Source organism: Gorilla gorilla, chromosome 13 (genome assembly GCF_029281585.2).
Source record: "Gorilla gorilla gorilla isolate KB3781 chromosome 13, NHGRI_mGorGor1-v2.1_pri, whole genome shotgun sequence".
Lineage (NCBI taxonomy): Eukaryota > Metazoa > Chordata > Mammalia > Primates > Hominidae > Gorilla > Gorilla gorilla.
The window spans coordinates 108,509,290-108,526,897 of NC_073237.2; the positions used below are offsets into that span (position 1 = coordinate 108,509,290).

A 17,608-nucleotide genomic window follows, 5' to 3' on the forward strand; every position below is an offset into this window, starting at 1 on the left:
ACATGGATAAAAGGAGTAAATTTGGATATAATTTTTATTTCCTAATTTTTTAAAGACAATGGGGGAAGAAATATGAAAGCAACATTAAAGACTATGGCATGGGATGTTTACACCCAAGCAAGGGTAGTCAAGACAAACTTCTAAATATTCTCCACTAAAAGAAACCAAGGCACTCTAAAAGAATAGCTGATTCCAGAACTGGGGCCCAGAAATCACAAGAAGAGTATAAAATATTTTTGTTTTGGGGCAGGGGGAGGGAGCGTTGATCAGAATGCAAGGAAATGTTCAAAGAATGATAGGGATATTCCAAAAGGACATAGAAACCAGCTTGAAGGGGCCTGCACTGGCCAAATCTAGGACAATCTGTGTATCAAAATAATAACAACTGTTAAAAACAGAAAATCCATCAAATAACATAGGAAACCTTTAGTCCATATTGATATAAATCAATAGCTGATAAGGAACAGTATATTTACATAGTCTTAAAGTACCTGCCCACAAAATACTACTCTTCCCCCAAGTAACAACTTTATAGCGGAGAAGCCTGGCAAACACCACCCTAATCAAGTGATCAAAGAGCCCATCATTACTAACACAACAAATGGAAATGTTATAATGCAATGAAAAGAGCATTACTTCTGTGATGTTCTGTCAAAGACAGATACTCTGAATTGAATCACAAGGAAACATCAGACAAACTCAAACTGAGGGACATTCTTGAAAATAAATTGCCTATAATTTTCAACAGTGTCAAGGTTATGAAAGGCCCTAAAGGAGACTAAAAAGACATTACAATTAAATGGAAATGTGACTCTAACTGAATCCTTTTGCTATAAACAAATATTATTGGGTCCATTAGCAAAACATAAATGGGGTATGAGGAATGGAGGGAACTTATGTATCAACGATAACTTGCTGATGTTGACTGTTGTATTCTGGTTGATAGAAGAACGTCCTTGTTTGTAGGAAATGCAGGCTAAAAATATTGGACAGGAAAGAAGGACCAGAGTGGCATCTTATTCTCAAAAGCCTCAAGAAATCAAAATTCTTTTTACTATAATGGAAACTTTTTTCTAAGTTTGTGATTGTCTCAAAATTTAAAGCAACTATTATTACTTTGGGGCCACAGAGCAAGGTGCTGTCTCAAACAAAAAAAGTGTGTCTGATGCTAAAAATTATGAAGGAGCAGAATTCCTATTATGGGAAATAATTTTAAAATGTTTGGGTAACAAACTCTTTGGAATAGTTAAATTAATAAAGGAAATAATAGCAGTAGTATGATCAGGAAAACAAATTTAATGTGGGATAAGGAGAAATGTGTACTTCATGTAAAATTTAAAAATGCCTGGAAAATGTAAAGAAGATATTTCTCAGATTGAGAAGATGAAAATTAACATACAATAAAAACGCACAGATCTTAAGTGTTAAGTTTGATTGTTTTTTAGAGAAAATCCTTCTATGGTCATCTCATGGCAGATTTATAAACTTTCGTCCACAAGGTCAAGAAAAGCTGCATACAATAATGACTCCTATTAACACGACCATTTCTCAAATGCTGTATCTCAGAATATGACCTAAATTTTACAGTTGTGACTTTAGTTTAAATCAAGGAAACAAAACACTTAATATTCACCTGACCTTCTGGCAAGTACAATCATAAACTGGAAAAGTAAAGTGCATATTTTGGGATAGCTTGCTATTCAGAGAACAAAAAGGAATGAAACACTCATCTATCAGCTTTCTGGGAATGTCAGAATAAAAAGATACTATAGTACTTTAAAAATATCAAACAGGTATCTGCAAGGTGGACGTTAGGTTTGATGTAGGACTTTGAATTTTAAAAAAATTACTGTATTTTATCAAACATCAATGCATAAAAGTTGTACAAAAAAGCAACAAGATGGAAAAAGTATTGGGAAGAAATGAAGGCTATCTCAGAATAAACTAGGTCATTTAGGCTGGCTTTGGTTGCCAAGCAACTGGGATTTCTCACTTTCTCTTTGGAATAATCTAATCTTTAAGATTTATTAAATTGTTTTTTCCCTTCAAGGTTTATACATATTTAGGAATCACACTAATGAGAAAACTGCAGGATTTACATGAAGGAAAATTAAAAACTCTACTGAAAGACATAAAAGAAAACAAACAAAATATAACTTCCTTCTTAAAAGAATCAGAGTAATATAATTAATGTGCATAATTAATTATCTCAAATTAACTTACATCAACCCAATTCCAAGTGTGTTTTTTGGGGGACAGGAGTTACCAAAATAATTCCAAAATTTATCTGAAGAAATACGCAAGATATATTAATCAGTTAATTTCTGAAAAAAGAGTAAGAAATAAGATCTTGCTCTGCAATACATTAAGTCTTAGGAGCCGGGCGCAGTGGCTCACGCCCATAATCCTAGCACTTTGGGAGACAGAGGCGGGTGGATCACCTGACGTCAGGAGTTCCAGACCAGCCTGGCCACCATGGAAAAACCCTGTCTCTACTAAAAATACAAAAATTAGCTGGGCATGGTGGCTAGCACCTATACTCCCAGCTACTCGTGGGGCTAAGACAGGAGAATCGCTTGAACCCGGCGGGCGGGGGGTGGGGGATGGGAGCAGAGGTTGCAGTGAGCCGAGATAGCGCCACTTCACTCCATCCTGGGCAAAGAGCAAAATTCTGTCTCCAAAAACAAACAAAAAACAACAACAACAAAAAATTAAGCCTTAGGGCACAGACGTGGAAATGGAATCCAAGCTTTTGGAATTCAAAAGGTAGTAAAGGTTAAACATAGAATGCATAGCATGTGAGCAGCACACACATGAGGGTAGAACAAGACATGCAAGCAGAACGTATAAGCATGTTAGACAAGACTGTGCATGAGTGTGTGTACATATGATCAGCAGGCATAGAGTGTGTGTAGAACACTAATACATGACAAAGGACAAGTTTTACATTAGTAGATAATAAATGAGTTATTCAAAAATAATGCAGGAGAAACTGGTCTCTTGGAGTAAAAAAAAGACTGAACCCTTACCCTCAATTCCTACATCCAAAAAATTCCTAACAGAAATAAGAACAACTACAGCATAGAAGTATTAGAAGAAAACATACGTAGATTCTTTTTTTAATCTTGGTGTACTAGATCCTTCTGAGCATGGTACTGAAGTCAGAAAAGATTGTATTATGACATCCTAAGAGCTTTGACCATATATTTAAAAATTCATAGAGACTGAAGGTAGAATGGTAGTTGTCAGAGGTGGGAGGGAGGAAGGAATAGCGAGTTACTGTATAATGGATAGAGTGTTTCAGTTTGAGGTGATGGGAAATGGCATCTAGAGACTAAGTGTGGTGGTGACTATACAACAATGTGAATGTACTTAATGCCATTAAACTGTACATTTAAAAATGGCTGAAATGGTAAATTTTATGTCATGTATATTTTACTACAATAAAAAATGGGGAAAATGGCACTAACAGAAATCAGGGTAAGTATTTTACAAATTATCAAATAAAAGTAAAACATAAGATATAATTACTCATTTGCTCATCCATTATATTGGTGGCACTCTAAGCACATAATCTCTACAGAAAGCAATCATGCAACATATACCAAAATTTAAAATATGTACATGCTGTGTCCCAGCAATTTCATACATATACATTGGAATACACATTGTCTTGCATGGCAATATACATTGTATTGGATTGGAATATGCTGTATTGGAATATACACTGGAAACAACTTCAGTGTATATCAAAAAGAAATTGGACGAATTATAATTCTCCTATAAAAGGGAGTATTATAGTCATTAAAAGCTGATGAGGTAATGCTATATTTGTTGTAATAAACCCATGTCCATAACATTACACAAAAAAAGATTTCAAAACATTTTGTGTAAAATTAGATATATAGACATCTGAATACACACCGAATATTACCACTAGTTATTAGTTATCTCTGGGTAACTGGATTGGTTTTGGTTCTTTTCTCTTTTACTTTTCTTGATTGAATGGTGTACCAAAAGCATGTATCCTATGTACAACTTGTAATGACAATTTTTCATTTTAAAAAGTCTATTCTGTTCATCTAATATTGTATTTATTGTAAGCTTATATAGTTTATTACATGCCATTAATATTGCCTAAAATAAGTTAAGGATTATATGCAGTAAATGTCGCTGTTTCAAACAATGTGGAAAACAAATCTCACCAGCTAACATTATACTGCCTTTCAACACAAAATCAGAGAGCTGGAGGAGTTCTTTGCCTAGAGCAAGAATAGAGAGGCCAAACATGCCCTTAAAATCATAATTTAAAAAAAAACCCACTTTCTTTTTTTTTTTTTTGAGACAGAGTCTCGCTCTCGCCCAGGCTGGAGTGCAGTGGCACGGTCTCGGCTCACTGCAAGCTCCGCCTCCCAGGCTCATGTCATTCCCCTGCCTCAGCCTCCTGAGTAGCCGGGACTACAGATGCCCGCCACCACGCCCGGCTAATTTTTTTTGTATTTTTAGTACAGACGGGGTTTCACTGTGTTAGCCAGGATGGTCTCGATCTCCTGACCTCACGATCCACCCGCCTCGGCCTCCCAAACCGCGCCCGGCCAAAAACCACCTTCTTAAAATGTATTTACTTTGCGTATATTTTCTGTCCTTAAATAACTTCAAATTATTATACTATTTTTAACCACTTAAAAATCAACATGGGAAGACACAAAAGACTCAATGTGTGCTACATCAAAATAACAGAAAAATGGGTAAGAAATATTGCTATGCTACATTTCACATTCATCTTGAGGAGTCAAAAATCATTTAATAAACAATTCTAAAAATTTTTTATTAAGGTGTTAAATTCCATTACTTAATTCACTCAATTTCTCAATGCTTTTGTTAGAGTCTGTAAAAAGATGATTGAAATGAATGATTAAGTTCCTTTCAGATCTGAGATTTTAAGATGTACATAACAATAAATATTTTTTCTCCTTTTTTACTGTGAAAACTGTTTCAAGAGAAAAAATTAACTTCTATTTCTAAATGGCACTGCTTTCTTATTCTTAAGAATTGGGGGGAAGAATTTACATATACAATTATGACTAGTAAAGTATCCTAAAATGAATAAAAGCACATAATTTTTCTTCATCTGTAAAGTATGTAAGTTATCATACCATGTGTTCCCTATTTTTAAAAACATACCTATTTTTAAAAACATCTTTAATACTTACAGCTTGATTAGGTAGATTGTCAGTCTTAAGTTCTCTGTGATTGGAATACTGAATATAAACAGGCTGGCTTCGAAGGTGAGGAGTAATAGGAGTGTAATAATTCACCATAGTAACGGCAGCTTCCTCAGAAGCCATTTCTAAGAAAGCCTGCAATAAACACAAGAAGGTAAAGTGAAAGCTCATCTTTTTGAAAGACAGTTAAGATATATTTTGCCATTCTAGCTTGCTCTAAACCCATGCATTCTCAAGTAAAATGACATTACCCCCAAGGGGAGGGAAAAACAAACAAAAAAACACCTTTGCTTCAAAATATCATGGACGTTAATTAAAAACATCTAAAAAGTTGGGTTCACTGAAGAACTTGAGAAGCCAGGCGTGGTGGTTCACAACTGTAATTCCAGCTACTTTGAGAAGACAAGGTGGGAGGACTGCTTGAGCCCAGGAGTTCAACAGCAGCCTGTGCAACACAGTGAGAATCCATCTCTACAAAAAATTTTAAAAATCAGCGGGGCATGGTGGCACATGGCTGTGGTCCCAGCTACTTGGGGTGGGGGGGTGAGGGAGGGGCTGAGTAGGAGGACTGCTCAAGCCTGGGAGGTTGAGGGTGCAGTGATCCATGTTTGCATGACTGCACTGCAGCATGGGTAACAGGAGTAAGACACCGTCTCAAAAAAAAAAAAAAAAGGATTTAACTGCCAGTTGATTAAGGGATTTTATGCAGTTTTTGGTTTTCCTTTTATTTCTGTTTCTTTTAAAATCTAGAAATAATTAAAAAGATGAAAATAAATGTGTACATCACCATTGTCAACGGATGCTTTCAGCGGCTGTGATTTAAGTTTATCATTAAAAACAGTGAGGCTAAGGCTGGGCACAGTGGCTCAGGCCTGTAATCCCAACACTTTGGAGGCTGAGGCAGGTGGATCACCTGAGGTCAGGAGTTCAAGGCCAGCCTGGCCAACACAGTGAAACCCTGTCTCTACTAAAACTATAAAAATTAGCCGGGAATGACTGTCGGGTGCCTGTAATCCCAGCTACTCAGGAGCTAAGGCAGGAGAATCACTTGAACCCAGGAGGCGGAGGTTGCAGTGAGCCGAGATCGCGCCATTGCACTCCAGCCTGGGTGACTGAGCGAAACTCTGTCTCAAAAAAAAAAAAAAAAAAAAATTGATGCTAAAGGCTACAATACATAAACAGATACTAAATTTAATGGGGGCAATTAGGGGGTAAAAAGGCTAAAAACTGTCTTTAGGGGAGGAGAAAGAAAAAAACAGACGAAAAAACATTGAGAAACACTGCTTTAATAATACCCAGAGTCTTAAACAGAGATGGGGCAAAATGGTTTGTTCTCCTTTTACCCTTTTTAAAAACAGCCATTTATGAATAAAATTAATAGAGCATTCACTTTTCTTCAGTAAGAGTTTTATTATCTCATACTTTACCAACATTATGTGATAGCAAGAAATGAGAACTAGCATGATATGGTAGAAAGGGAACTTGATTAAAATCTATGCCTGGCTATGACACCTTACTCATTAACACCTCTGAGCCTTAGTTTCCTCATCTAAAACATGAAGCACTGCCTAACAGGATCTTTAAGTCTCTTTGTAGCTCTAACATGAGATGATTTTTATTTGAGATCATTTTTAATTCCTGTTAATTGGACTGTATGGGATTTTTCAGAATAAAACTATTAAACTCAGCCTCTGAAAAGCATCCTTGTAAAATGGTGATCAATACTCTGGTTTTTCTTCAGATGGTATAAATCTTTCGCCTTCTACTCATATGATGGTGCACACTTTAGATTTGCCTTTTTAAGTATTTCTAGGAAGAAACAAGAAAAAAACCAAGAACCACATAAAACCAGTTAAGTGGCAATTTTCCAATTCCAAATCTTTTTTTTTTTTTTTTTGAGACACAGTCTCACTCTGTCACCCAGGCTGGAGTGCAGTGGCGTCATCTCGGCTCACTATACCCTCCGCCTCCTGGGTTCAAATGATTCTCCTGCTTCAGCCTCACAAGTGGCTGGGATTACAAGCACATGATACCACGTTCCCGGCTAATTTTTGGGTTTATAGTAGAGACCAGGAGTCGCCATGAAGGCTGGTCTCAAACTCCTGACCTCAAGCGATCCACCCCAGTCGGCCTCCCAGAATGCTGGGATTACAGGCGTCACCAAATCCTTCTCCGTACTCAATGTTTCAAATGCTTCCAATTAACACCCATGTTACATTTTGAAAAAAGGTTACATATAAATATGTAAAGGTATTTCCTGTATTTTCATGTTTATATACATACACACACGTGCACACACATATCAACATGGTATCTACATCTTCACGTCACATTTACTTGTATGTATGGAATCACACTAAACTGGCCAGAAAAGAGTGCTGTTTGGGGAATATCAAGTTTTACTTTAAATAATTCTACGCTTTTGAATTTTTTAAATAAACATACGAAGCATTTTTAATTTTTTAAAGGTTTCCCAAGATAAGAATCATGATTCTTAAGCATTCCTTTAAAAGGCATCTGAAATTCCAGTCTAAAATAATGGGAAACCATGCGTGCAGCATTGACAGACAGCATTATCTTAAGTTACTAAGAATTCTCCCCATTCCACACCCTCTCTGTATCCCTCAACCCTCAAAAAACATTGTGAAGAAAATTTTTCAGTGATCTCCTTACCATATTACCCACCACTACCACCAACTGCCCCCAACTCAGACTCACATGGCTTTAGTGTTCCCAGGGCTTAGGTTCCTTTTTTTGTATTTGTTTGTTTTTTGAGTAGGAGTCTTGCTCTGTAGCCCAGGCTGGAGAGCAGTAGCGCGATCTTGGCTCACTGCAACCTCTGCCTCCTGGGTTCAAGCAATCCTCGGCTCACTGCAACCTCAGCCTCCCAAGTAGCTGGGATTACAGGTGCACGCCACCACACCCGGCTAATTTTTGTATTTTTAGTAGAGAAGGGGCTTCACCATGTTGGCCAGGCTGGTCTTAAACTCCTGACCTCAAGTGATCTGCCCATCTCGGCCTCCAAAAGTGCTGGGATTACAGGCAAGAGCCACCGTGCTCAGCTTTAGGTTCCTTTTTAAGTACTGAGGCATTCATTAAAACATAGACATGCACATATATGTCATATTTAATTCTGAGGCACAGTCTGAGTATCCCTTATCCAAAATGCTTAGGAACAGAAGTGTTTTAGATTTCAGATTTTGAAATATTTAATATTTGCCTTAGATACTTACTAGCTGAGCATCCCTAATTCAAAAATCTGGAATCCAAAATGCTCCAGTGAGCATTTCCTTTGACTATTATGGTGCTCAAAAAGTTTCAGATTTAGAGCACCTCATTTTCAGATTAGGGATATTCAACCTTTATCATAAAATAAAGACAGGCGTAGTGGCTCACGCCTATGATCCCAATACTTTGGGAGGCTGCAACGGGCAGATCACTTGAGGTTAGGAGTTTGAGACCAGCCTAGCCAATGTGGTGTAACCCCTTCTCTACTAAAATCACACACAAAAAATTAGCCAGGTGTGGTGGCAGGTGCCTGTAATCCTAGGTTCTCAAGAGGCTGAGGCAGCAGTATCACTTGAACCTGGGAGGCAGAAGTTGCAGTGAGGTCAAGATCACACTAGTGAACTCCAGTGTACTCCAGCCTGGGCAACAGAGCGAGACTCCATTTCAAGAAAAAGAAAAAAGAAAAAAAAGAAAAAGAAAATAGTTTATAATCTTCGAATACAGAATATTTTTTAAAAATAAGGGACAAAGGATCAATTATTCAAATTATGGAAATCTGAGAACTTCCTACCCTGAGTCAATATTGATTTAAGTCATTCAAGTGACTTGATACCTGTAGTCACTGTACTAATAGTAGATACCTGAAGAATGACTCAGGAAAAACTGAGCTGGCAAAAGCCCCTTGACATTTATATTTTATAGTATACATAGTTTCCTCTTAACAGGAATAAGATACTTACAAAGCTTTAAGGTGGTAGATTTTGTCCCCCATCTCACTCTTTTTATTTTTTTATTTTTTTTTTGAGACAGAGTCTCACTACACTGGACTGCAGTGGCGCGACCTCAGCTCACTACAACGTCCACTTCCTGGGCTCAAGCAATCCTCCCATCTCAGCCTCCCAAGTGGCTGGGACTACAGGTGGGTGCTGCCACACTTGGCTAATTTTTTACAATTTTTGTAGCAACGAGGTCTCACTATACTGCCCAGGCTGGGTCTTGAACTCCTGAGCTCAAGTAATCCTCCTGCCTCAGCCTCCCAAAGTGGTGGGATTACAGGCATGAACCACTGTGCCCAGCCTTTGTCGCCCTATTTTAATGATTAGTTATAAACTATAGACATTAACCATTCTGAGTCCTCAAAATACTGGTAAGAACATCTCAAATTTAAAACTCAGGAACCACTCCTGATCCAAATCAACACAAATTTCTAGTTAGACAATTCAATTCTTTTTTTACTACAGAAGAACATATTTATTTATTCATCCATCCATCCATCTATCCATCCATCCATTTTTTTAACAGATAGGAGTCTTGATATGTTGCCTGGGCTGAAATGCAGTGGCTATTCACAGGCATGATCCCACTACTGATCAGCACAGGAGTTCTGACCTGCTCTGGTTCTGGTCTGGGCCGGTTCGCCCCTCCTTATGCAGCCTGGACCATACTAATGCCAAACTTAGTGTGGATACCAGATCGGCTTAGTACACTACAGCCCAGAATGCCCAGACTCAAGCAATCCTTGAGGCAAGTGCCACCAAGACCAGGCACAAGAGCATTTAATTAGCAAGCATATATCAACCATTTCAACTTATGTATAAAACATTTACAATTTATAAAATATGCATTTGTTACCAACAAAATTTACTGAACACAGGAAATGGCAAGTATCTCTAAATCAAACTATGTGTTTTCAGTTACCTTACTTGTCAAGTGTTTCCACATAAAGTCTAGAAAAGCCGTATTAACTGGACAGATGTTAAACATGATGTATAACTGTACCAACCAAATGTAACAAGTGAACCAATGAAATGCTCCAAATGAACTACCAATGTTCTATGAAACAGTGATGTTAGCCATGTGACAGTGGATGAAACATCACAAGTCAACCCACAATAAACAAATAAAACTCCCCAAATAAATAAAAATTGCACGATCTTAAAAGAGCAAAACTGACTTCAAGTCATTTATACTATTTAAAAGGTAAAAATGTCCGTGATGTACTTTGAAGCCATTATCCACTTGTGTCCGTAATATATTTTTTCTAATTTTTCTAAGACAACAGGATAAAAATGATCAAGGTAGGAAAAACAGCTATGGCAACTAGCTTGTTTCTAACTGTTTTTAAATCATCTTTCAACAGACAATTTCTAAACAATAATATTCACTGTATGGGCATATTTCTGCAAACTCCTTTCTAAATGTTAAGAACATACTCAATTTCTAACATCAGCCACATAAAGGAAAAGCTAAACAATATATCTGGAATATGATTCTTGTCAAAGGATTTTCTTTAAGTATATAGAACCGACAATTCCATGTGCTAAAATAATTGCTTCCACTTAGAGTCCAGTAATTATTTACATTTTATTTAAGTATCTAGTCAAAAAGTCCAATTTTCATAGTACAGAGTGGAGACACAGCCAAAAGTCACTACCCAGAGGAAGGCTGGGAAAAATAATCCCCATTTGGCCCCTGACACTCCATCCTCCAAATGCCCTGAGAAAAGTTATCACTCAACGAGTAGATCTAGTGACTCAAATCAGAATCTCCTGCTTAAGTGCATTTACTAAAAAGATATTTTCTAAACAGGATTTGTGATCAAAACACAAGCAATTAACATAACACTTACAGTTAGCTTACCGATAAAAATAAACCCAGAATCAGTAGCAGAGACAAAGAAAATTATGATGTTGCCTGCTCAGCCTTTCACAGGCAATTAGCCATTAGACATGGCCATGTGGTCTCTGTTCAAATCATGCAAACCATACTATTCTCAGTAGTAGCAACTGTGTTAAAATAACGATCTAACTGGCAGGGATGCACTGTCTCCAAAGGATTTAAGACAAATGTGGAAATACAACAAGGGCCAAATATTAAGGCATGTTACTTAACTTCTCCAGATCTTAGTGACCTCATGTGAATTAAAGAGGATATTAAATAAGTGATTTACTAAATATAGGGAACTCAGACATCATCATCCAACCTCTTTCATGCCCAATGCTTACTAATCTATTTATTTATAAATGTATTTACCATGTGTTTCTTAAACCTATTATTTATCAAAAGCAGATGAAACACAGTAATACATCACAGTGTACTACAAAATACCTAGGGCCTAGATTTGTTGTCCTCCTCTTTACAGTAATAAACAGTATAAAAGATTTTTAGGACAGCCAAAAACTTGCAAAGAACTAAAGAATTCATTCCAGTGGGGTCTGAGTTGGAACAAGAGGACATACAATTATTAAAATCAACATGACAAGTATTATATTTTTTGTCATGGTCACCACAGAAACAAGTTTCCTTATTCATCTTAAGAATAACCTGTTACCTTCTCAAATGAAGACTCTTTACAGTCTGTTCTGAATTATGAAAGAAGCCACATATTAATTCTATACCTAAAATAAACTGTTAGACTTTTTGAGAGGACATTATTTTGGACTAGCCTCCTGCACTACACCCCAGCAGACCAGTCCAAATTAAAATGGAGTCACTCATGCAAAGTAAAGCAGGTAAATCCCCAAACAAACCAGTTTTTCCTGAAAACAGGAGATTCGCAGCAACCAATCAGAAAGAGCGTGGCCTATCTGAATCAGCACAATAAGTTCCTACTGCTGTGACACTTACTAGAAAAGTAAAATGCAATAACCCAATGTTAACAAATTCACTTTTTAAACAATTGTCACTTCCTTGTTCCCACCTTATAAAAACCAACTGTTCTGTCTTGCCTGGTGGAACATTCATTCTATTTTAAAGAATGAAGTGTTGCTCGGTTCTAGAATCACAAATAGAAGCCAATCAAATCATGTTTAAATGTGTTGTGATTTTGTCTTTTGACAATACTATACTTTTTATTTTTATTTTTTGGTGAGATGGAGATTTACTCTTGTTGCACAGGCTGGAGTGCAATGGCACCATCTCGGCTCACTGCATCCTCCACCTCCCAGGTTCAAGCGATTCTCCTGCCTCAGCCTCCCAAGTAGCTGGGATTACAGGCATGTGACACCACGCCCGGCTAATTTTGTATTTTTAGTAGAGACGGGGTTTCACCATGTTGCCCAGGCTGATCTCGAACTCCTGAACTCAGGTGATCCGCCCACCTCGGCCTCCCAAAGTGCTGGGATTACAGGCGTGAGCCACTGCACCCGGCCGACAATACTATACATTTTTATCTAGATTTTTGAAAACTTAACTGTTCTTTAATTTGCCAAATGAGGTATAATTTATATCCTATCAGTGTTTTCTGCTAATCACAGGACATTTGATAAACCACTGTGTAATACAAAATATAAATAAAATTAAAAACAAATTAACTAAAAAAAATATAAAATTTGTGTCTTAAGAAGAAAAAACATAAGTCAATGGATAAGAGAAATCCTGTTTCCTGTGTTACTACTGTTTGTTGCTTCCTGTTACACCCCCCCAAAAAAATCTACTTTTAAAACTAACTTATGTTCATAGTATGAAATTTTTAAAATACAGAAAAGCTCAAGAAAATAAAAATTCTCAGTAATACTAACATCTGGAGATAATCACTCTTTGTCAATCTTTAAATATTACATACCTGGCTTTTTCCTTTCAACATCAAAAGATTAGTTACTTTGCCAAATGGTAGACCTAATGATATGATCTCTGCTTCGGTGACATCACATGGAATTTTTCGAAGATGGAGAACACGGGAAGGCGAACAGGGAGGTCTATCTCGTTTAAATTTCTTGCTGTCATTCCCATTAGCTAAAAAACATAAGATTCTTTTTTAAATTACTGCAACTAATTTGGGTTGACATACTACATTAATCATATTGTCACATTTAATCCTAAATGAGTTTTGGGTTTTGAACTTCAGGGAAACGTGGGGCTGATGGGGGTAGGTGGAAAAGGAGAGTAGAAAACAAAACCAACTACCTTTTAATAAACAGGTGCTTTTGGTTTTTCACTGTGGGTATTAAATTTTTTAAAACTGAAGTCTGATTTTTAACTTCAAGGAAAAGTATAAGGGTAAATGAATTACATTATTTCAAATACCTCTAAATACTCAACTTTTTCTTATGACTAGAGAACACTATTTATGATGTCTTTAATGTATTTTAAGAACATTTTTCTAATTTAGTCTATTGCTAAATAAATAAAATTTCAGGAAAGACTATGATAAAAATCTGGTATTTATCACATCCTAAGGAGATATGGATTTGAATTGTATATTTATTAAAATAAAGTTTATTTCTTAGGTGCTAATAGTCTTTATTTTTTAGAAGCTAAACTGTGGTTTCCTATGATAATCTTATTCCTTGTAACAATAATTCTTAACATTAAGTACCACCTTGCTGAAAATGGAAATTTCCAACCCCACCCAGACCTACTGAAGCAGAAGCTCCAGGAATGGAACCCAACGACCTGCTTTAACAAGCCCTCCAGGAGATTCTATTTACCCTGAAGTTGGAGAATTACTGCTGTTAAGTAAAAAAAATTCATTATCTAAGCTAAATTTATTTAAATCCTATTGTTTCAATACTGAGAATAACTAGAATTGACAAGCCTGTAAGGAACACTTAAGTTTATGCAAGCAAGATTCAGAAAAGTTTTTCTTCCAGAAATAGAACCAAAAGACTAAATACAAATTACTTAAAAGCTAAAAGTTTCATTCAATGTTGTTTGATCACTAAATACCCTATTTGCCACTACTCGGAGAAAAACATAATCTTTCCAAATGCCTAAAAATATCATTTCTCTAAACACTAATGAAACTTTACAATCAAATGTCTGTAACCCTAAACAAATTTCATGAGGACCAAATAAAAATTAATATAGCTATATGAACTCAACTTGTTTACAACTAGATAGGTTGACTTAATACCCAAACTAGCACTTGCTCCCAAATTCTCTATGTTCATGAATGCAAGCAGCATCCTCCCCAGACCTAAATGACTAACAATACCTAGACGCCCATACAGGTCTGCGTACCTTTATATAGCAAATGCCTATGTCAGTTATGGAAAATAATTGGCACACAAATGTTTATCGGATTAATTAATCTGGAAGGCAAGAGATTCCATCTCCTCCTCTCCCTTATCAATCATCAAGAAATACTAATTTTCCCTCCAAAATGACTACTGATTATATTCTTTCATTTCCACTCTCAAAGTCACCAACCTCACCCTGATCTTGCCCCCACTTCAGCTCTCCCTTACTCTAATTTCACTCTCCCTGCTTCCCATATTCTGGGGATCCAGTATCATATCAACGTTAACTAAAATAATATATCAGGCCTGGCACAGTGATTCACACCTGTAATCCCAGCACTTTGGGAGGCTGAGGTGGGCTGATCACCTGCAGTCAGGAGTTCGAGACCAGCCTGGGCAACAGGGCAAAAACCCATCTCTACCAAAAAAAAACAACCAAACAAAAAAAATTAGCAGGATGTGCTGGCGTATGCCTGTAATCCAGCTACTTGGGAGGCTGAGGCAAGAGAGTCACTTGAACCCAGGAGGAGGAGACTGCAGTGAGCCGAGATTGCACCACTTGCACTCCCTGTCTCAAAATAACGTAACATAACATAACATAACATAACATAACATAACATAACATAACATAATGTATATCATGTCATTATTCTGCTCCAAAAACCTAAACAGGCACCAAATACCTAAAATGTCATTTCACTTCTAACTTTCAAACTGTTTTCACTTACACTGCCTCATTTGAGTCTCATAAATACCCAAACTAAAGTGTAAAGGTAATTTCTTTTTTTAAACCACAAAAATTTCAAAGTGTCTTACTACTCCTAGAAAAAGGTAAGTAACTTGACACTGACGATGTAAATTTACAAAGGCTTACATGGATTGAGAATAACAAATGATAACACTGTCACTAGAGTAAAACAACAAACATCAGAGTCCTGGACAGGGGCGAGAGTTGAACAGGGAATGTCTTTTTGGCACCCTCCCTGCAGGCATAGAGAGCTAAACAATACCACCACCAACATGGCCTTGCTCAACCAGCATAAGGAGTTACAGGACTGGAGAAAAGGACTGGAGAAACTTTCTAAAGGCATGAAGCTCCTATCAGTTTACCCAGAATATTCCAACAAGAATGAAAGAACACTAAGAAAGCTGTTTCTTTAACAGAGGTATTCTATGTTTGAGAAAATGTGAATACCGAACAAGTTACCCGAGCTCCCATTCGTGCTGCACTATCAAATAAAGACCTAAGATGACAAACTTTTACCAAGAAATGTGCAATTATAAATCACCATTTTAGGGTGTTAATTGTTCCATATTATAAAATACCTGGGCTATGTTAAGAGCGCAGAGCTATGAAATCAGATATCCTGTTCTGAGCAAGTTATTTAACATTACTAAGCCTCAGATTCTACTCCTGTAAAACGGGTATAACAAGAATATTTTGAAATTTTAATTTGTTCTTTTCAATATATTTTAAATGCTCAGCACAACATCTAGTACACTGTAATCAATAATACGTCTAGCATTTCTTAAGAACAACTGTTTTGCTTGGAAATTATGTTCTATTTTTTCCCAATCAAAATGGTAATTGTAAATGACAGTGATTTTTTGCACTTGATGTCCTTATTTGCCATAATTAAGAATTTGCCCCAAATTAACTGAACATATTATTACTATATGAAATCTCAAAATCTAAGAACGACTCATTTAGATGACTGGGAAAGGGTTATATGTAAAGATTTGATAAATAATCTGAAGATGAAGAATGTATACCATTACAAGCAATTGTATGGCCATGATTTAAAAGCCAATAGGAAACAAGGAAATTCAAATGTATTGGACACACAAATTTAAATAATTATTTTCTGTACAAAAGGACAGTTTTCAAAAATCTTAATATAAAAATAAGCATTCAAAATACTTTGCTTGTATAAATCGTGTTGTATTTTACTAAACTATACATTAAAAACTACAAAATGCCCACTACATATCAGTCACGCTTCCAAAGAGCTATGTGGAAGAGGGTTTTTAAAAATTCATAATATTCCCACCTCAAAACTAGAAGAATCTGTCAGGAAAACTACTTGCGAAACATGCATTCATTTTTTAAAAATCAACTTTATGAGGGTTTACTTTAGATAGAATAAGACATCCACCCACACTTTAAATGCAGGGTTTGATGAGTTTTGACAAATACACTCCATATAACCACCACAAAAATCAAGACATCCCAAAAAGTTCCCTCGTATCCCTTTGCAGTTAGTCCTCCCTACCAAACCCCCAACACCCCCCCCCCCCCCCCCGGGCAATCTGAATCCTACAGATTACTACAGCTTTATCACCATTCTGGAAATGAGGTACCTATTTGGGGAGAATTCACATCTTAACATTTTTTTGAGTCATCTAAACCATAAACATCATGACATTTCTGCACTTATTTAGATCTTTTTAAATTTCTCTCAGTAAAGTTCTGTAGTTTTCAGTGTAATGGTCTCACACATATTTTGACACCTTTATCCCTAAGTACTTCATAATTTTTAATGGATCAGTAACACTTTAAAATTTTTGTCATAATTAATAATTTACAGAAATACAACTGACTTTGATATCTTGATCTTACATCCTACAGCCTTGCTAAATTCTTAAGTATTTCTACATACACAGTTTTCTTACTCTCAAATTTATATGCCATTTATTTATTTATTTATTTATTTATTTATTTATTTATTTATGTATTTATAGATGGAGTCTTGCTCTGTCACCCAGGCTGGAGTGCAGTGATGCAATCGGCTCACTGCAACCCCCGCCTCCCAGGATCAAGAAATTCTCCTGCCTCAGCCTCCCTAGCTGGGATTATAGGTGCACACCACCACGCCCAGCTAATTTTTGTATTTTTAGTAGACACGGGGTTTCACCAAGTTGGCCAGGCTGGTCTCGAACTCCTGACCTCAGGTAATGTGCCCACCTTGGCCTTCCTAAGTGCTGGGATTATAGGCATGAGCCATCATGCCTGGGCTGCTGTTTATTTATTTATTTATTTTACAGCTTTACTGAACTAGCCAGGATTTTCTGTCTGCAAAATGTTGAATAGAATCAATAAGACTGGGCATCCTTGCCTCGTTCTTGATATTAGGGGAAAAGCATTATCTTACACTATCGAATATAATAATGCTAAGCTGTAGTTTCATACCTTTA

General features: G+C 36.6%; 1 protein-coding gene across 16 annotated transcripts in view; it reads right to left on the reverse strand.

The window, feature by feature from the left end:
* PTBP3 (polypyrimidine tract binding protein 3) overlaps window positions 1–17,608 on the reverse strand; it is a 114,723-nt gene that overhangs the window by 44,277 nt on the left and 52,838 nt on the right. For 14 of the 16 annotated variants that reach the window (XR_008668363.2, XR_008668362.2, XR_008668361.2 and 11 more), the window contains 2 exons: window positions 13,018–13,187; window positions 5,214–5,360 (listed from right to left, as the gene is read on the reverse strand). Coding sequence is in view for 13 of the 16 variants with exons in the window: in XM_031014576.3 (XP_030870436.1) it covers window positions 5,214–5,360; window positions 13,018–13,187 (317 nt within the window). In the remaining 3 variants the exon portion in view is untranslated. The remainder of the gene's footprint in view (window positions 1–5,213; window positions 5,361–13,017; window positions 13,188–17,608) is intronic. The other 2 variants (XM_055350416.2, XM_019033965.4) reach the window with 1 other exon arrangement.